The sequence below is a fragment of the Pelophylax lessonae genome (assembly GCF_965119305.1).
Source record: "Pelophylax lessonae genome assembly, chromosome: 9".
NCBI lineage: Eukaryota > Metazoa > Chordata > Amphibia > Anura > Ranidae > Pelophylax > Pelophylax lessonae.
In genome coordinates, this window is record NC_138776.1 from 182,026,809 (window position 1) to 182,048,001 (window position 21,193).

Consider the following 21,193-nt stretch of genomic DNA (forward strand, 5'->3'; position numbering starts at 1 on the left):
AATGAAACTATGAAACCAAATTTTCAGGAACACACTCTTAGGGAAAACATCTCAATGCAGAAAAGGTCTTTAAGACACAGGGTACGTAGCCTTGTTTTGTTTCTGGGGAGAAATATAATAAACTACTAATACCTACAGGTGTTCTCACTTTTCACAAAATGATGGTTGTCACTTTTAAATGCTGCAGTTGTGGAGAGTTGCGATCAAAAGCAACAGCACTATCTATCCCTAAACAATAGGATTGGGCCGGTTCTGCAGCAGTCATGGCGACCATGCATTTTAGGTTGAAGGCGTTCCCCTGTCAAACAGCAACACCTTTGCTTTTTTTTCAGTTTATAAATCATCTATTACTTCTATGGTAATGTAAGATGGGGTCCAGAGCATAAATTATTGCATGCACAGCTGCACAAAATGTGGTGACAGGGTTAAAGAGAGGAAAGATGTGTCACAAAGTTGGCAAAAAAAAAAACAAACTGCATGAGAACAAACCAGATTACAGGCAAGACATATTTCTAAAATATCTGAACATATTTACAATATTTCCTTTAAAATAATGATTTGCATATGAACAGCGCTGCGTGCTGCCATCTTACCTTGATAAAGATACAGAAAGTTTAGAAAATGAAAACATTAACACAAATAAAACAGAGATGCATTTATAAAAAAAAAAAAAATACTACATTTCTACACAATGAAGACAAGAAAAAAAAAAAAACAGGAATTTCAAACTGTTGGATGGGAAAACAAATGGGTACGTAAATTAACTCAACCCCCCCCCTTTTTTTTTTCCTTTGTTTTCGTTAAATAAAAAATGTACAAAATACAACTTTGGTGATAGAAAAAGAAAGCAAAAGCCAACAAAATAGAATTGTTTGGTGTGTCAGTCATATCTGTACAACAAAAACAAACAGGACAAAAAAAAACTGTAAAGGACGTGATATCATAGCTGGGAGACACACACATACAGAATGAGCAAGAGAGGAGGAGATGCTTCCAAACAGCCAATAGGAAATGTCTGCCTCTGAACCTCTCAATGCTAAAGTGGTCTGTGGGACACTTGTTAACCCTTTTACTTACATAACAGGCCAGCAAAGGAGAAAAGCAGTGGAAACGTTAACAAAGACAAAGTAAATAACATTGATTGGCACACATGCACTTCTGTACAAATATAACAACAGTTTTACAGAAGCAAGCAGCATTAACACACCAGAAGCACAGAAACCGGGTCAGATTCATGCATTTAGACCCCCACCCCACACCTCTAGAAGGTACCTTGACCACAAGGTGGCTGGGAAAGAAGATTGCACAAATAACACACATTTTTGTTTATGTGGGTTTATATTAAAAGGGAAATGATATCTCCAGGCAGGTAAAAAAAGGCTAGTTATTGTGTAACAGTCTTATTGGGTTAAGCAAAATAATTAACCAAAAAAAAAAAAAAAAAACTATAACCCTTAAGCTGCTCTATCTTAACCAACTTCAATGCCCTTTTTTGCAGCCTAAAACAAAAGATTTTAAAAAATGAGAACGACCAGGCCATTTTGTCCCTTAGCTTCCATGGTCTTTGTGCAAGTCTGTGCACTAAGGAAAACACTAATGTCTGATTAAAGGCCTGGGGAGACGTCTTTAAAAATGCCACAATAAAAACAGGAGGAAGTGTACCCCAGCAACAAACAAAAGACGCAGGAGATCCCCAGCAGAGCTGTCCTCAGCACTTGTTTGTGGTGTGAGCACGATGTCTGCCCAACCTGCTCACTGCTCGGGAACTTTGTGCTTTGTGTGCGTGTGTTTGTTCCATCTTTCTTCCGAAGTCACGGTACAGTTCTTCTCCTCCAGCTGGTGTGAGACTGGTGGTGGTGTGGGAAAAGGGGCTAGCACTGGGCATTGGGAGGTTCCATACATGTCTTTTAGGACCTCCACCACCGATACTACTTCTTGTTGACTTGTTTAGTGAAAGCCTTGCTTTCTAAGTTTTCCATGTATAGACCTCGGTGAGGGAAAACCAGGAAGCACCATGTGTGATGTCTGCAGGCAGCCTGAAGCCCATTGTTGCCCTTTTGGAGCGTCACTCAAAGTGTCATCAGTCTGAGGCAAACACAGCCACAAGCTTGCTGGAAGGTTAGACAAGATGGACTAGGAAGTGGAGTTTCCAGAATTGTGCCTGCCGTAGTGTGTCCTGATTGGTTGGATTATGGACTGGGGAATGGGGAGACAGCTGCAGTTTAGTTGTTCTCAAACAGTGAGAGAAGGTCATCATTGCTGTTGTTGGGGAGGTCTGGAGGATCCAGGTATGATAGAAGCTCATCGGGGTTCGCTAACTCTGGAAGCAGCTGTAAAAAGAACAGGAGAGAAAAAAAATCATCAGACCATTCATAATAGTTTGATAAATACTGTATACGGTTAAATAGCACGTCTGAAGACAAGAGACCCATATGCTTGATGTCCCAATACACATTCTTAGGTATTTCTGTGCTCCTAGAAGTCTAAACATGGGTTAACGTGTAATTAGCTTTCTGCTAATAAAATAGTTGTTGTATCTAGGGAAGTATGGCACTAAGGGTATAGAAGCAGTCATTTTAATTCCTATTGGTTCCAAAGGTGATCTCAGATAGGAATTTGTTCTGGTTAACCACTTAAGCCCCAAAAGACTTTACCCCCTTCCTGACCAGGGCCTATTTTGCGATTCGGCACTGCATGACTTTAACGGACAAATGCGCGGTTGTGCGACGCTGTACCTAAACGAATTTGGCGTCCTTTTTTTCCCACAAACAGAGCTTTCTTTTGGTGGTATTTGATCACCTGTGCGATTTTTTTGATCATGCGCTATAAACAAAAAAAGAGAGACAATTTGCAAAAATAACAATATTTTTCACATTTTTTTATATGAAATTCCCCCCAAAAAAAAATGTAAAAATCTAAATGTAACATTTTAGGCCAATTTTTTTTTTTACCATATGTTTGGTAAAAAAAAAAAATGCAAAAAGCGTATTTTGATTGGTTTGCGCAAAAGTTATTGCATTTACTAACAAAGGGAAAGATTTTTGTCATTTTTGTTGTTTTTTTTTTTTAGCGCGTAATGGCGCCAATCTGCGATTTTTTTTGCGGGAATGCGACATTGGGGCGGGCTGATCGGACCCTTGATTGACATTTTTGACACTTTTGGGGTTACCAGTGATATTACTACAGTAATCAGTGCTATAAATATGCACTGTTACTGTAATAATGACGCTGGCAGGGAAGGGCTTAACAGTGTGGGTGATCAAGGGGTTAAATGTGTACCTAGGGGCGTGTTTCTAACTGTGGGGGGCGTGGCTTGTGGAATGACCATAGATACCTGTGATCCAATATGCAGGCGCGCGACCGACGTAAACCTACGCTGGTTTGCCTGGGAGAGCCACACTGCTGCAGTGTGGTCGGCAACCGTTTAAGCTTATGAGCTGTAGGGGTCCATAAACACGTTCCGAAAATCGGACGCAAAAATATTGCTTTCAAAAGGATTGTACGATAATCTGATCGTTAGTACACAGATTTCAAGAGCCAATCATGACATTTCATCCAATATTATCTGATCGGACAAGCACAAACATTTTTCTTGCAGTATACCAGATCGTATGATTTTCGTTTAATTAGTACAGTTGTCGTTCGAAAATACAATACAGATACATCACATCACTTCCAATTTTTTATTCTGTCATATGAGTATCTTAATAACTCTAGTAAATGCTTCATTTTTGATTTGCGACCAACATGCAAAAAAAACAAACAAAAAAAAAACACCTAATTTTATATTTTACCAAAAAAATTGATATTCTATTGTGTTTGTGTGCACTAAAATTTAATTACCTGTAATTTTTAATGAAAATATAGATTTGCTAAACAGTAGCCCAATTATTGTGTGACAAAAAAAATTAAATTGTAACTGGTTTTAAGCAATCTTTTGGACTAAAATGCATGGGAGAATAAATGCCCTGACGGGTTACATTACACCAAATATTGGGTCAGACTGCTAGATAAGACACAATTAAACATTTGGCATCTAGACAGTCATCTAACAGGCAGAAATTGGGGTTATTAGTACAATAGGTCTCCTTAAAAAGGAGCCTCCACTTCTGCATTAGAGCTCCCTTTAGTGGCAAAACAGTAGAATAACATGTGCACTGCAGCGTACAAATGTAAGGAGGCCAATTATGAAGGATTTGAGGGTTTACTTTTGCTGTTGAATTGAAAAGACTTGAAGGTAAAAATGTAGGAAACAAATTTCAGAAGTAGGAAAAAAAATGCAGCCACAAAGATTTAATTCGGAGGAGGTGGACTGAGCCAAACCTGAGTGAACTGAAGAAATCGGCTTGTGTGGGAGCAGTGGACAGGAGCTTAAAAAAAAAAAAGCAGAGTTTGGAACTCTTGGTGTGAGTTACTTCATGATAAAAATGAATAGGGTGGACTAATTATTTCTCATTGTGACATTTTTAGAACAAAATGACTAAATATGAACTTAATCCATGTTGAGAAAAATGGAATAAAGGAGATGTAAAATCAGATGTACATACTGTGTATATATGTATATATATATATATATATATATATATATATATATATATATATATACATACATACATGATATGCTGTTATGAAAATGTTTGAAAATAACGGTCTGTGTTCAGTCCCTGAAATAATGCACTTGCCTTATTTTTCCTAAACCTTACAGCTGTAATAGTCACACTGGTTCTACATTTTTGTAAATATTTTATTATACCTTTTCATGTGACAACACTGAAGAAATGACACTTTGCTACAATGTAAAGTAGTGAGTGTACAGCTTGTATAACAGTGTAAATTTGCTGTTCCCTCAAAATAACTCAACACACAGGCATTCATGTCTAAACGGCTGGCAACAAAAGTGAGTACACCCCTAAGTGAAAATGTCCAAATTGGGCCCCAAGTGTCAATATTTTGTGTGGCCACCATTTTTTTTCCCACCACTGTCTTAACCCTCTTGGGCATGGAGTTCACCAGAGCTTCACAGGTTACCACTGGAGTCCTCTTCCACCCCTCCATGAGGACATAACAGAGCTGGTGGATGTTAGAGACCTTGCACTCCTCCACCTTCATTTGAGGATCCCCCACAGATGCTCAATAGGGTTTAGATCTGGAGACATGCTTGGCCAGTCCATCACCTTTACCCTCAGCTACTTTAGCAAGGCAGTGGTCATCCTGGAGGTGTGTTTGGGGTCGTTATGTTGGAATACTGCCCTGCAGCCCAGTCTCTGAAGGGGATCATGCTCTGCTTCAGTATGTCACAGTACATGTTGGCAATCATGGTTCCCTCAATGAACTGTAGCTCCCAAGTGGCGACAGCACTCATGCAGCCCCAGGCCATGACACCACCATGCTTCACTGTAGACAAGACACACTTGTCTTTGTACTCCTCACCTGGTTGTCGCCACACATGCTTGATACCATCTGAACCAAATAAGTTTATCTTGGTCTCATCAGACCACAGGACATGATTCCAGTAATTCATGTCCTTAGTCTGCTTGTCCTCAGCAAACTGTTTGCGTGCTTTCTTGTGCAACATCTTTAGAAGAGGCTTCCTTCTGGGGCTACAGCCATTCAGACCAATTTGATGCAGTGTGCAGCGTAAGGTCTGAGCCCCCACACCTTCAACCTCTCTGCAGCAATGCTGTCAGCACTCGTACGTCTATTTCCCAAAAACAACCTCTGGATATGACGCTAAGCATGTAAACTCAACTTCTTTGGTGGACCATGGTGAGGCCTGTTCTGCGTGGAACCTGTCCTGTTAAACCGCTGTATGGTCTTGGCCACCATGCTGAAGCTCAGTTTCCGATTCTTGGAAATCTTCTTTATGTAGAGCAGCAATCCTTTTTTTTTTCAGATCCTCAGAGTTCTTTGCCATGAGGTGCCATGTTGAACTTCCAGTGACCAGTATGAGAGAGTGAGAGCGATAACACCAAATTTAACATACCTGCTCCCCATTCACACCTGAGACCTTGTAAAACGAATGAGTCACATGACACCGGGGAGGGAAAATGGCTAATTGGGCCCAACTGGGGTGTGCTCACTTTTGATGCCAGTGGTTTAGACATTAATGGCTGTGTGTTGAGTTATTTTGAGGGGACAGCAAATTTACACTGTTATACAAGCTGTACACTCACTACTTTACATTGTAGAAAAGTGTCATTTCTTCAGTATTGTCACATAAAAAGATATAATAAAAGATTCACAAAAATGTGATGGGTGTACTCACTTTTGTGAGATACTGTATATCACACGTTTGCATTGCCTATTGCTGATCATATACGTACGTGAGGGAGACAATATTTTTTTCTCAGCTGACTAGCAGGGTACCGTAGTAGTTGTATGAGGATCCTCCTAGTGAGATACAGCCCCAGTTTATTTCTTATAGAATTTCAGAGAAAAAAGCCTTGCACTAACTGCATTTAATTTAGTTTCCTAGCCCCAAATTGCTAAAGAGAGGGGACTCTGTAGCTGCGTCAAATCATCGCTACAAATATTGCCCGTGTGACATTAAGTTAGGGTTTTGTGGGGTTGTGCCAAAGTAGGGTGAACAATGGTCCATGAGAACCTAGACATTGAAGCCCAGGAGAGCTACATATTAAAGTAAAGCAGCTTCCTTCTTTAACAGGAAATCAATAGGGATGACAGTTGCCACTGGTAACTATTGTGTTTTACTAAGTTCATTCTAAGGCAGTTCACTCCAGCACTCTTAAAATAGTGTTAAAGATCATCTAAATTTAAAATCAATATTGATATAATTGTGGAACAGCAGATGTGATTTAAAATTAGGTTCGGTCACTCCATACCTAAAAACTCTTCTGCCCCTTTATAATCTTACATATGAATATTGTCTGTGTGAACTGTATGAGCTTTCCTCCTCTAGCTGCTGAAATACATGGCTGTTGTATTACTAGATTTAGTGAATTAAATCGCACATAAAACCTTCTGCTATAGAAAGTCTCCTGAGCCTTACTGTATGTCTAAATAAACTGCATCCTTCTATTGGACACATGTGCCTTGACAAATCTATTGTCATATGGGGTCAGAATAATGGCAGAGCAGCTTCAGATACAGGAGTACCAGATGAGAAGGTCGTTTCCAATGTAAAGCAAATCATCTCTGTAGCTCTTGCAATTTATGAAAACGTACAACTAAAAGACTTACATCCAGCGTTGACTCTGGCATATCAGGGGGTCCCTGTCCACCAGGCTGACCTTCTAATACCGACGAAGGGTTAAAGGCCATATCCCCATGCCCATGGCCAGCAGCTTGTGGTGGATGTCGAGGTTGAGGTGCTGGTCCACCATGATGTAAAGGCTGCCCAGGCTGGCTTCCTGGGTGAGGTGGGTGTAAGCCCTGAGGCATGGCGCCATGAGGCTGATCGGCATTTCCTACGTGAGGAATCTGCAGAGGAGAATATTGAGAAAAAGACCAATTATGACCCTTTGTCAATAAATATATAAAAGAAGAAGAATGCCTAAAATGGACCATAAACAGAGCCAGCAACACTTACAGAGTCCTGCATGGGGTGACTGAGTGGCTTATCCAGCGAAGACATCCCACCAGGCATGTCAGGGGGGTGCGAGAGCTGGGGGGGCCCATGCATAAAGTCATTCATTGACGTGCCACCTGGTGCTCCATGAGGGAAGTCAAAGTTGCCATGACCCTGGTAACTGTTACCTAAAATTAAATGGATGAATGAAAAAAAGACATTTTACTAAATGTATTGCTTGTGATTCTGCAGGTATTATTGGGCTAAGCTTTAATACACTACTGGACAGAGTGTTGACTGCAGTCACAGGACTTCAGAGATGTACAGAGGATTTATAAAAGAAAACATACTGCTGACAGAACATCACACAGTCAAGTCTTACCTTGTCCTACATACTCATTGGAGCTTCCTCCACCAGGGGGTGGTGGCAAAGATGGATATGGTGAAGGGCCAGGCCCCAGCGCTGCAATCATCTCCATGACATTGGGCATGATCATCTGACTTGGACTCATAGTCTTAAACCTCTTGGAGGGCATTCCATCAGGATCATCCTTGATGTGAATCTCAGATTTGATAGGTACCGGCCGCCAACTGCACGTGGGATCAATGGTCACTTCTTCAAACTCCGAGCTGTGAAACAAACAATATGGTGTTTGTATACCATGCACAGAACTGTGAAGAATGCATCCTCCATCATATTAAACCATTTTAGGATGTCCTAGAAACACAAAGGTTTTTCCTGTAGAGAATATACTGTAAAAACTGTAGCTTACATGCTGAACTCCAGGTATGATCTTAGTTGCATACTTACATTGGAGTTCAGCTTAGACCAGCATATTCCATACCTGAGTGAGCAGAATCACTGTAGTAGTAGGCGCTGCTATCTTCCGGGTCTTGTGCCAAGTGCTGCTCCACTGCATACTGACCACAGGGGTTTGCTCGTTCAGCACCGCTGCCATTCACAGAATGCCTTGTATTTTTGCAATGAATACAAGGCATTCTCTCATTGGAAAAAGTGAAGGGGAAGAGGATGTAAATAACTTCCACCTCACCCAGCCATTGAATGCCTTATACTGATTGGAAAAAAAATACAAGGCATTCTGTGACTGGCTGCATAGGACCCAGAAGAACGCAGTGTTCAATGTAGTGGTACCGACTTCTACTGTACATTGTCTGTCAGCTTTTTTCAGCGCTCCCTCAAGTATAAGATATACATATGTAAACTGGAATATTTTGAGGTTTCGGATCACCATCCAGCTGACTCTGTAAAATCAAAGTGTTCTTTTTTCAAAATAAACAGAAATTCCTTTCAGCCAGTGTTAACCATTTTAGTCTACTATAATAAAACTTAAATTATTCAGATGACTAAAATACGACTAACACTAAAATAGCATTTTAGTCAAAAGACTGACTAAAAGTAAATCAAAATTAACACTGCTTTCAGCATTTAAGCACTTAAGGACCAGGCCTATTTCTGACATTTGTTGTTTACAAGTTAAAATCAGTATTTTTTGCTAGAAAATTACTTAGAACCCCCAAACATTATATATTTTTTAGCATAGACTTTATAGAATAAAATGGAGATCATTGGAATACTTTATGTCACACCGTATTTGCGCAGCGTCTTACAAACACAATTTGTTTTGAAAAAAATACACTTTTTTGAATTAAAAAAAAAAAAAAAACAGTAAAGTTAGCCCAATTTTTTTCTATAATGTGAACGATGATGTTACGTCAAGTAGATTGATAGCGAACATGTCATGCTTCAAAATTGCGCACGCTAATGGAATGGCGATAAAATTTGGCACTTAAAAATCTTCATAGGCGACACTTTAAACATTTCTACAGGTTACCAGTTTAGAGTTACCGAGGCGGTCTAGTGCTAGAATTATTTCTCTCACTTCAACGATTGCAGCGATACCTCACATGTGTGGTTTGAAAACCGTTTACATATGTGGGCGCGACTAGTGTATGCAATCGCTTCTGCGGGCGAGCTCGGAAAGACAGCGTGCTTTACTTTTCTTTTTTCTTATTTTACTTTTTATTTTTACACTGTCCCTTTAAAAAAATGTTTTTGATCACACTTGTTCCTAAACATTCTTTGTATTAGAAATAAGCAGGACAGGTCCTCTTTAATGTGAGATCTGAGGTTAAAAAGACCTCAAGTCTCACATTTAGGGTCCTTTCACACTAGCGATCCGATCAGATCCGCCTGATCCGATCAGATCAGATCCGCCTGTCAGTTTTTTTGGTGGATCTGATTGGATCCTCCATGCATCCCTATGGGGCAGCGGATGTCAGCGGAGACATGTCCACTGACACCCGCTGCCATCCACATCCGATCCTGTCCGTGAAATCCGGACGGATAGAAAGCCTATTTTCCATCCGTCCAGGGGATCGGATCGGATGAGAGCGGACAGGCGGTCCGCTCTCATCCGATTCCCCCATAGAGATGCATGGGGCTCTGACACCTCCCTCTCCGCACACAGAGCGGAGAGGGAGCTGTCACCTGCCTGCTCAGCGGAGATCTGTGTATCGATCCCCGGCTGAGCAGCACGGATCTGCCCACGGAGGGGGACCGTGTGAAAGAGGCTTTAAACTAAAAGCAATAAAAATAAATAAATAAAACATTTTATTTTTTTTAATTAAACAAAAAAAATTTTTAGGCATTTGAAGGAAGTGAGGTTTGACAAGGGGATAGAGTAGAGGCCATCTTGCCCTCACTCGACTTCTCCATCAGGAGAGTGGATTGGATCATTTTCCCCACTACCGATGGCTCCAGTAAGCGTTGAAAATCACCCGGAAGATGCGGGAGGGGGGTTGACACCTCTCATGCCACCCAAAAAAGTGATCCCATGGCGAATCCACCGCTGGGACCACTTTTATTTTAAAGCCAACTGCCCGCTGTGTAAGAAAATACCGGGGCTATGGCAGCTATCTGCTGCCATAACTCTGGTATCTAACGTCAAAGTAGCGACGTAAATACACGGGAGCCAGTCCAGAAGTGGTCCATAACTCCGGATCACAATAAAACTTCAGCCTACTGTCAGTGAAACTTGTCCCTTAACAGGGCTACAACATCTCCTCCTGCTTAAGGAGGTCCTACTTCAAAACGGAGTTCCAGCCTGTAATAAAAAATAAATAAAAATGAATAGTCAGCTGCTACAAATACTGTAGCTGCTGACTTTTAATATAAGGACACTTACCTGTCCAGGGAGCCCACAATGTCGGCACCCGAAGCGGACCCATCCATCCGCTCTGGGTGCAGGCGCTGGCATTCTTTCTAAGGGAAACAGGAAGTAAAGCCTTTCAGCTTCACAGCCTGTTTCCCACTGCGCATGTGCGAGTCGCGCTGCACTTTTTAAATGATCCCGCTGTCTTCTGGGACCTGTGTGTGTTTCCCAGAAGGCAGCAGGAGGAAGGAGAAGGGGCCGCAAATGACTTGGGTCGTTGCGGCGCCCTTACACAGAAATAGGATTGGGTACCTGCTTTTGAAAGGTATCCGCACCCCCCTCCCCCTGAAAGGTGCCAGATTTGTCACGGGGGGGGGGGGGAGCAGATAAGTGGAGCTTCCATTTTTGGGTGGAACTCCACTTTAAGTCTGTTCCTCTCTTCTTTTTGTCCTTTCTGTTTTAGTAATTTCCCTAATACCTCCCTAATCTGGCCTACAATTATCTTTTTTTTTTTGCAGAACTTTCAAATATGATGTATTAAGTAGTATAGTATGTCACTAGCATTAACACAGCAGTTATTTTGTGTCTGAACCCACCCATCCAAAGTTATGGATGGTTTGTGTTTAAAATGCTGAAAGCGGTGTTAACTTTGACTTCAAATTTTGATTTAGTTTTTGACAACACTGTTCGTTTTGCAATGAAATCAAACAGCCGCATGGACAGGGTAGTCTATGATATGTCGTTTTAAACAGACTAAATAGGCAGCATGGACAGGGTAGTCTACGATATGTCATTTTAAACAGACTTAATAGGCAGCATGGACAGGGTAGTCTATGATATGTCGTTTTAAACAGACTAAAAAGGCAGCAAATTAAATAAGGGTTTACGCCAGGCTCCAGCTAACACATCACTCCTAGTTCGGCCCAAATACTTCCAGCCTTATCATATTAATACCCTTTACTAGGATGTGGTGCGCTTTAAAGTCAGCCTCCTCCAAGTTCCTTTTATTTTTTGTTTGCTGATGTATCCGGCTTTATGTTAGAGGGTGGCAATGTTCACTCTCCATGGTCCCACTGTATGTGGGAATGTAGCCACATTCTCTTGCGTGCTCCTGGGTTGACTAGGGACTATGGGATTTGTAGTGCGTGAAATGCTCGTTCCAAGCAAACATAAATGAGGGGATAAAAGGAGCAGAACAAGAGCTTACGGAGGACATTAAAAGGAGGCACAAAAACTCAGTAAGAAACAAAGCATGAAAAATACTTTGCAGGGCCATTAAGTAATGACTGGATTACTTATCTTAGCATCCATTACTTATGGCTGGATGGATGTGTTTGGTTTATTTTAAGAATAGCGTTTAGTGTAACTTTAGGTGGGCTTTTTATCTCATGATTAGCTACTGTGCTTCCTGTTTCACTGATTCTTCCTTACTTTTTTTAATTTATTTTCCTGGCTGACATACCTTAATTTAGATCCTGTCATACTAAAAAAAAAAAAAAGTTTGTTCTCTATTGCTGTTAGGCCCCTTTCACCGATCGGGTCCATCTGTCAGTTTTTCAGGCGGACCTGCTCGGACCATCCATTGCCCTCTATGGAGCGGCTGATGTCAACCGTCACGTGTCTGTTGGCACCTGCTGACATCCGATCCTGTCTGCGAAAAACAAACAGATGGGGATCCATTCCCCATCTGTCTGGCAGATCAGTTTGGATGTCAGTCAGATAGAAACAGACAGGCAGTCCATTTCCAATACGACAGCCCATAAAGGACAGCAGAGCAGACACAGGCTTGTCATCCGCCTTCTCAGCGGGGATCAGTTCAGAGATCCCCTGCTGAGCTGGGGGACTCCGCCTGTGTGAAAGAGGCATTGGTGTTTGTTTCCTGCAATTTTGTCTTGTGCCATTTTTAATTACATTGTAGCATTTTGCTGCTTTTTTGTTTATTGTGGGGTGGTCATTTTATTGTGGCATGTGGGTCACATGAATGTTCATATATATATATACATAATGTTAGGCTTAAAAGAGAAGTATGGGTTTCCTTTTTTAGCTTCATCCTATTCCCACTGAGCTGCTAACACATAAAAATCTTTTCACCCCTCTCAGAAGTGCACCCTTTCTGTTAAAATTGAGGTAAATACCTGTGGGAGGGGCTACATACTTCCCAACAGTGTCATACCGACAATGGGGGTCTGGATCTGGTAGGGAGGAGGTGTTGCTAATGAAATGGGGGGGGGGAGGGGTGGAAACAGTCTATGCCACTTCTGTATTGTTCCAGTGGTATGCAGTCAGTGCGGTAAGCTCGTGCACATCTCCTAGTGGAGGAGGGACAGAGGGAGGGGTTGGATTGCTGAAGTTGTATCCACCCCCTCCGAACTTTCAAAAAGAAAATGAACCGTTACTGGGACCTGCATGCAAGATGAAGTGCACCTCATGTAAACTAAAAGAAGGAGGAAAGAAAGGACAACTGATTTAGGATTATGGTAATATGTGTTCATTATTTAGCCTATCCTAAACTTCTCCTTTAAAGCTGACAAGCAATTTTAATCTCTTCCTGAAAGATGTACCACTCATGGACAATCATTTTGTTAAAGGAGTTGTAAAAAAGGTTTTTTATCTTAATACATTCTATGCATTAAGATAAACACTTTCTGTGTGTAGCAGCCTCCCCAGCACCCCCTAATATTTACCTGAGACCCATCTCTATCCAGGGATGTCTACTAGTCCCTCGGCCGTCCGGGACTCTCCCTCCTGATTGGCTGAGACACCATTGGCTCCTGCGGTTGTCAGAGTCAGTCAGTCAATAAGGAGAGCGAGCAAGTGAGGCCGAACGGCAGCTCGGGTGCCCCCATAGCAAGCGGCTTGCTGTGGGGGCACTCAACTGAAGGAAGGGGCCAGGAGCAGCAAAGAGGGACCCGAGAAGAGGAGGATCCAGGTTGCTCTGCGCAAAACCAACTTCACAGGGCAGGTAAGTATAACATGTTTGTTATTTTTTTTTTTAAACAAGACTTTACAATCACTTTAGGAGCATAACGGATTACAGTACCATGAAAAATATATATCTGTTGTGTAGTAGTGTATTTCCTGTCAGATTTAATAGTTAAAGGGATTGTAAAGTATCAAGAATTTTGCATTCTATGCATTACGGTGAAAAACCTTCTGTTCTGCAGCTGCCCCAAGAGCCCCCCTTTTTCTTACCTGACCCCGTCCGTTTAAGCGATGTGCACGAGCCCAGCGGCTCAAGCCACTGTCTCTGTCCTCATTGGATAGATTGATACCAGTAGGAGCCATTGGCTCCCGCTACGGTCAATCAAATCCAGTGACACGGGGGAGGGGCTGAGTCCCTCTGTTTGTGCCAATTGCCGCAGCAGCAGGACTCGGCAGCGTGCCTGCATGCGTGCCCCCATGGAAAGCGGCTCTCCGTGGGGGCACCCGATGAAGGGGGAAAGCCAGGAGTGCCGGCGGGGCACCCCAAAAGAGGAGGATCAGGGCTGCTCTGTGCAAAATGTTTGCACAGAGCAGGTAAGCATAACATATTTGTTATTTTTATTTTAAAAAATTTGAACCTTTACAAATCACTTTAATGTGGCCCTAGCCTTATACTGGTTTATTGTAAACATGAAAAACGCAGGCCATGACCCACCAAAATGTTGGGCGTCTAAAAAACTATTATAGAAGAAAAAGAGAAAAACGGCACCTCTGATTGTAGACTGTAAATTATTTATTTATGGGTAAAATAGTAATCATACTAACATAGGTGTATCAAGAGCAAGCTTTTTAGGTGAAGAAGTCACCCTCAAGATGTTCTGTGGTGTAGAAGGCTGAGGGTGCCGACGCTAGAACCTTGCTGATCGCCACACTGGATCCAGCCGACGATGAAGAAGCCACAGCCCTGACCGAGGGGTGGACCGCATGTTGCGACGCAGTATACACCTATGACGTCACTAGTCCGCAATGCGTTTCGGAGCATGCGCAAGTGGCATACCCTCTGAACAAAGGTGGGAACCAAGGAATGTGTAGCCAAAAAGCGTTGAAAGAAGATCGCCAAGGCCAAAACCTGGCCCTTGATGGTTCCACACCTCTTTGGAGGAACGCCAAAATGCGAGCCACCGAAAAAGAGAAACCCCCAGAGACTCATACCAAGCAATGCATGCTTTCCACACGTGATGGTAAATCTTCCTAGAAGTAGATTTCCTAGCCTTTACCAGCGTGGGAATACAAAACCCCCTACCCTTCAGCACCTGGCTTTCAACAGCCAAGCCGTTAAAGCCAGTGACTGTAAAGCAGGATGGAAGATCGGCCCTTGGGCCAACAGGTCTACCCTGAGAGGGTGTCGCCAAGGGACATCGGCGACCAGACATACTAGATCCACATAAGACCGGCTAGGTCAGTCTGGGGCCACAAGGATGACCGGAATTCCTTCTGCCTCAATCCTCCGTAGAAATCTCAGCAGACGTTTGAGGGGGGAAAGGCGTTTACCAGACGTTACTGGCCCCAAGGAGCCACCAGTGAGTCCGTGGCATCGGCTAGAGGATCTCAAGACCTTGCCACGAATCTCTGCACCCTTCCTGTTAAAGAGGAAGTAAACCCTCCTCAGGAAGTTGTACCTATAGGTAAGCCTATATTAAGGCTTACCTATAGGTACTGTAAATATCTCCTAAACATGCACCGTTTAGGAGAAATTTACCTTTAATGCAGCCAGTGACGTCACTGGCGCATGCGCTCTGAAGGAACGGCAGATCGTGCCGTTCCTTCAGAGCCCCGTGCCGTGACCGTCGGCTCCCGCGCGCGGGAGTGACGTCATGGCGGCTCCGGCCAATCAGATGGCCGGATGCCCCGATCCCGGAAGACGGGCGACTATACATGTCGCCCGTCATACAGGTAAGCGGACGGCACGGCGGGGGCTCGTTCTAAGGTAAGTATTTCATAATGAGCTAGTATGCGATGCATACTAGCTCATTATGGGTTTCTCTTTCAGGATGTAAAGAAGAGAAAAAAAAAATTTCTCGGTGTACAACCTCTTTAAGAGGAGAGGCCAACAGGTCCACCTCGGCAGTTCCCCACTGGAGACACAGCTGGTGAAACCCCTTCGGATAAAGAGATCACTCATCGTGATCCAAGGCCTGTCGACTGAGGTAATCCTGAAAGAAGAAAATGGTCACACACCACCACAGAATTCAATGAATGTAATGCCAGGACTGGATGGACAGATGACGGAGCAGTGTAATGCCAGGACTGGATGGACAGGTGATGGAGCAGCGTAATGCCAGGACTGGATGGACAGGTGACGGAGAAGTGTAATGCCAGGACTGGATGGACAGGTGACGGAGCAGTGTAATGCCAGGACTGGATGGACAGATGACAGAGCAGTGTAATGCCAGGACTAGATGGACAGGTGACGGAGCAGTGTAATGCCAGGACTGGATGGACAGGTGACAGAGCAGTGTAATGCCAGGACTGGATGGGCAGATGACAGAGCAGTGTAATGTCAGAACTAGATGGACAGATAACGAAGCAGTATAAATGTCAGGACTGGATGGACAGATGATGGAGCAGATTGGAAGGAAAAAACGCCACTGGAGGATAAGCCCGATATTGTAGCCGGACCGGATCAGCTCATGGACCCACCTGTCTTGAATCAGGAAGGTCCATGGGTCTGGAAAGAAGTAAAGATGTCCCCCCACCTCAGACACGGGTGAGGGTGACCCTTCAGACAGAAGAGGGCTTGTCTGCAGGTCTGGAAGAACCCGCACTCTGTGATGAGACTCCTTGCCCCTGGCAGCCTGTGGAAGAAGAGTACTCTTCCCTCCTGTAAGACCCTTAAGGATATCATCCAGGAAGATCCAAGCAGGCGATCCCCCAAAAATAGAGAACAGATAAAGCAGTCTTGGAAGACTGGTCTGCAGACCAGCATTTCAGCCATATCAGGCACCGAAGGACCACTGCTGTCACGGACAGCCTAGAAACCAAGGAAGCCGCGTCCATAGAGGCATCACAGACAAAACTGTAACCCCTAGACCAACTGGTCCGCCAGCTTGCAAGGGCAGGAGGGGAAGCTGTTCCCCTTCCAGATCCTGGCGCAAAAGCTTTGCCCACTCTGTTACAGTTTGAAACACCAATGCTATGGTGAACACTGGCCTACGGACAGAACCGGCCACAGGAAATATGTGGCAGACCAAAGTCTCGGCTCTCCCGTAAAAGGGGTCTTTAAAAGCTGGAGACTCATCCACTGGAATTAAAGCAAATTTATTTGGCCTGAAACCATGAGAATCCACCACGGTTCAGACTGTCCACTTTTTAAAAAGAGGGAATCTTCAAAGGGCTACCGTCTAGCAAAAACGATTAGGAACCAACATAATGCATTTAGGACCACGTTCCACACGTGGCTGCAGGAAAAGAGAAAACATTCTCACTATCAGAGCACACGAAGTGCATGGATTCAGACCCAGTAGGGTCGCAACATACTAAGCTCACCCTGAAACATAATCAGGATTGTTGCATAGACACAAAACAGGCAGGTGAGGGTCGCCGATTGCGATCCTGCAAGGGGACGTCGATCCAGGGCCCACGAACGGACCACCTACTGGACCCCGCAAAAAAAAAAGGGGGTTGCCCCCTGAGCCCCACTATGGGGGGCCCACATTTAAATAAAAGGCCCCCTTAAAGGGCGGCGCCCCTAATGCTGCAGATGTGCAGGCAAGGTACCCAGAGGGTCCACAACGCTAAAGGGAGGGGGTGGTGCCCTACGCAAAATGGTGGCCAAAGGTGGCCACCCCCAGAGCGCCCCCCCCCCCCCCCCCAAAGGGAAGCCACAATCGGAGGATGGTGGCTCCAACCACCCTCACTGGGGCCTCTGCAAATAACTTCAGGCCGATAGGCCGCAAAGCGGTGGCCTAAATTTTCGTCCGGTTCCGGCCACGTGCAGCACAGACCAGTTGCTGTGAAACCTTTCGTTCCCCCTGCCCAACACAACAGCTGGAAGCCCTTAGGACCCCCCCTGCCCAGGTCACTAACTCCCCAGGGTGACAAAAGACCCTGTTTTAATGCCTGGTGTGCGCCCGGAGAAACAGGTCAGCAGCAGCCCCAAAGGAAGCCAGCCTTCAGAGCATATGGCAAAGGCCAGCTCAGAATCTCCAGGGAGTGGGGCGGGGTGAAGGGGTACAGAAGACCCACGGTGACCCTAGAGAGGCTGGGGAGAAGGAGTGAAACTGGGGGTTGCACCGTCCCAGGGAGGGGCCCACGTCCACCCCAAAACCCACAAGGGCACAAGGGGGAGAGGGGGGACACTACTTACCATACCGTGGAACTAGGTGGACAACACCCCAGGCAGAACACTGCAGCTTCGGAAAGGGGGTGCTGTGGGCCAGAGGCACGCTGTGACTAGGTCATGTGCGTCCTCGCAAGACGTTTAACTCGCCGGCCAGCCCCCGTCCAGTGGGGCAATGTCGCGGATGACCTAGCGTGGAGCTGAGGTCAGGTCGTGCTCGCTGGCTGTACTGGGGAGACCATAATTTATCCAGTCCATCACCCAGTCCAGCAGTTGATTGTAGTTCTCACAGGAAATAATAAAAGAGGAAAAAAGCTAAGACCAGAGATCCCAGCAAGGAACTAGGTCCTTGCTCCTGACTAGACAGAAAAAAACTGAATCCCTATAGCAGGAAGTGGCAGTATACCCCCTGAGACTGCCCAATAGGCGTGTTAAAGCTTTTTCCTGCCTAGTGTCCTACTCCTGTAGGGGGCAGCATAACCAAATGGTCAAGAAGATTCTGGAGCTGCGTCTGTCAATGAACGAAAAAGGAAAACCATACAGTCAATACTCGGAGGCGCCTTTTTTCTCTTTTTCTTCTATATATATTTGGGAAGCCGCTTCTACCCCCCACCCACCCTTGAAGGGCGGCCCTGAACAGTGAACTTGTTCATCTGTTTTCTTTCCTCTTTGAGAACCAAGCTACATGAAACTTTGAATTTATATGGACGATTAGATTATTGATTTTAGTTGCCACTCTGGAATTTCATGCATTAGCTCCAAATTATCAATTTTTTAAATTGATCTATAAAACTATTGAATTTGACTCCAAAAACAAGAAAGAATAATTACACAGCAAACAAGAAGATGGAAGCACTTACTTCTGTATTGCATTCAGGATGCCCCACATATACTGATCTACCTCCAGACCTTCTAATAGGGCTGTTTTACTGAAAGAAAATAAACACTAGTGTAAAAAAACAACAAAATATCTATTTTCCACATTTCAAGCACCTGCTGTTAAGAATTAGACAATGATGTACATTTCTACAGCTCTTACATCCAGGAAGGTATGGAAGGGATGTCAGCTTGGATTGCGTCTAGCCTGCATAGAAAATGTATTACACATGACTGATTAAGTCCACATCTTTAAGAGTCACAGCCTATAAGTACACGTTACAATGACTGCTGCAGCAGAACATTACCATCATTCTGGGTAGATCTAAATATTCAAGCTGGCAATAGCCCATTTATTGCCAAACAGCAAGCTCAGACTGTTGTTGATACTGGTGCATGCTGGGATTGCAAGATTTCTGATCGAAGGCTGAACAATGACGTATCACTTGGTGTGAAATAACATACACAGGAAATTAGGGGGACAAATATTGCGAAAGCTGTTATGTAACAGATAAAAGCTACACATTGCAACTGGGAAATATTCGTAGGTCTTTATATACTTAAATACAAAGACAATAAAAACACACAGATTGTACACTCACTTGCATACAGGACACCTCCACGTTCCTCGCTCACAGTTCAGCTGCAGATAGGATTCCAGATCAAAGCACTGTGCACACAAAGAGGAAAACATTATATACAATACTGCACAAGCAAAATGCACATTGCTGATTTGTCACAATAGTTCTGGACAACACTATTTTGAAACAGGTGGTTAGTCTGATGCACTGACCTGTACATGTTTGCAGTCATGTCCTCGTGCAGGCAGCTGGATCCGTCTGAACGTGATCGGACATTTCAATGAGACTTTAATTGCCGTCTGCTCTACTCCATCCTCTCCATTTAGTGCTGCATTACCAGATGATGCTGCCACACTGCTGAAATTTCTCTTTACTGCACAGACAAAAACTGGGTGTTAGAAGAAAAGCTTCTTCTCATTTCCCACTGCATCCAATCTTGTTCTCTCCCATTAAAGATTACAATGCAATATGGATGACTTTGACTGGTCACCAGAGGCAAAGATCTGTTTTTCCTACAAAATTTTTAATTTTATAGGTCATGGTAGACCAGGATTTCCCAACCTTTCTTCCTGCAAAAGGCAGCCCATTTTCAGGCGGTGCGTGATTTCACACGCGTTACTGCACTGTACATGGTGCGGACAAGCCCTAACATGTTTGTGAAGCAGAATTCAGTAGTCTGTAGGTTGTAAACCTGAACCCCCCCCCCTCAAAATCCCCCCTGCTAGCACAAATTCCCTCCCCAAAAATCCTACCTCCGAGCACAAATCCCCCCCACTCCTAAATTCCCCCTCCTAGCACAAATCTCCTCCCCCAACACAAACCAAGTAGAGATGATGAGAAAGTCAGGAGGGAGGTTTGAGCTGTGCTCCTCCACCCCCCAGATTCTCTTTCTCCTGTCTGTACACAGGAGTTAACATAGGATCTCCAAGATTGGATTACATAGGGGTTTGATTAAAACAGGAGTCTGTGCTGTGATTTTTACGTACACCTACATTTTAAAACTACAGCTGGGCAGGGCTATACACATGTTGCAGCTGCAATGCTTTGGTTTATGGATGGGGCAATTCTAACTCGCAAAGTTTGACATAGATTAATAAGATTGTGCTGCAACTGCGAGCCAAATGCTTGGCCTACAGTTGCAGTGTGATATTTTAATACAAAATGCCCCTTGGGTTTTAAAAAAAGCAGGACCAGGGCAAATGGGATGATACAAACCATACTTTTGAAGCATATCATGCACACTTGTGATGCATTCAAGTAGAGAGAACTTACTTTTTGTGATACAATGTTCTGCTGGTAGAAGCCTCTTCTTTAGCAAACCCTGCAGTACTGACCGTACTGAAGGCCGATGAACTAACTGCAGCACGAACAAGTGCGACTGTGGATAAAGAAGGAACATTTATTATGGTCTGCGTCAATAAAAAGATTGAATTGAATTGTTTTACTGTATAATGTTATGGCATAACATCTGGAAAATCTAAAAAGGCAATATAATCCTAAACAGGAGCTAAGGCCCAGACAAAAAAAAAAATGCTACGTGCCATGAACATTTAGGGGAATTCAGGCAGAAACGGAAAAGCATGTTTAATATATTAATGAGGTGATAACAAAAACTTTTAAGCATAAAGAAAAACAAAGTGGCAACTGCAAAATTAAAAATATGATCTAATAAAACTAAAAAACAAAAGGTCCAGTAGCCAAAGCTCTTCTGGTCATACGTCTCCTGTGGGTCACAGGAGTGATGAGTGTAGTGTAGTTTGCACTCCCTGTGAAC

General features: G+C 43.8%; 1 protein-coding gene across 12 annotated transcripts in view; it reads right to left on the reverse strand.

Moving 5' to 3' along the window:
- Positions 1–1,414: 1,414 nt before the first annotated feature.
- The window catches only part of ZMIZ1 (zinc finger MIZ-type containing 1), a 223,939-nt gene continuing 204,160 nt past the window's right edge, over positions 1,415–21,193 (reverse strand). For all 12 annotated transcript variants that reach the window (XM_082267638.1, XM_082267636.1, XM_082267640.1 and 9 more), the window contains 8 exons: positions 20,692–20,797; positions 19,632–19,792; positions 19,441–19,508; positions 18,823–18,891; positions 7,911–8,158; positions 7,550–7,716; positions 7,201–7,440; positions 1,415–2,330 (listed from right to left, as the gene is read on the reverse strand). In XM_082267638.1, coding sequence (XP_082123764.1) covers positions 2,223–2,330; positions 7,201–7,440; positions 7,550–7,716; positions 7,911–8,158; positions 18,823–18,891; positions 19,441–19,508; positions 19,632–19,792; positions 20,692–20,797 — 1,167 coding nt within the window. In that variant the 3' untranslated portion in view covers positions 1,415–2,222. The remainder of the gene's footprint in view (positions 2,331–7,200; positions 7,441–7,549; positions 7,717–7,910; positions 8,159–18,822; positions 18,892–19,440; positions 19,509–19,631; positions 19,793–20,691; positions 20,798–21,193) is intronic.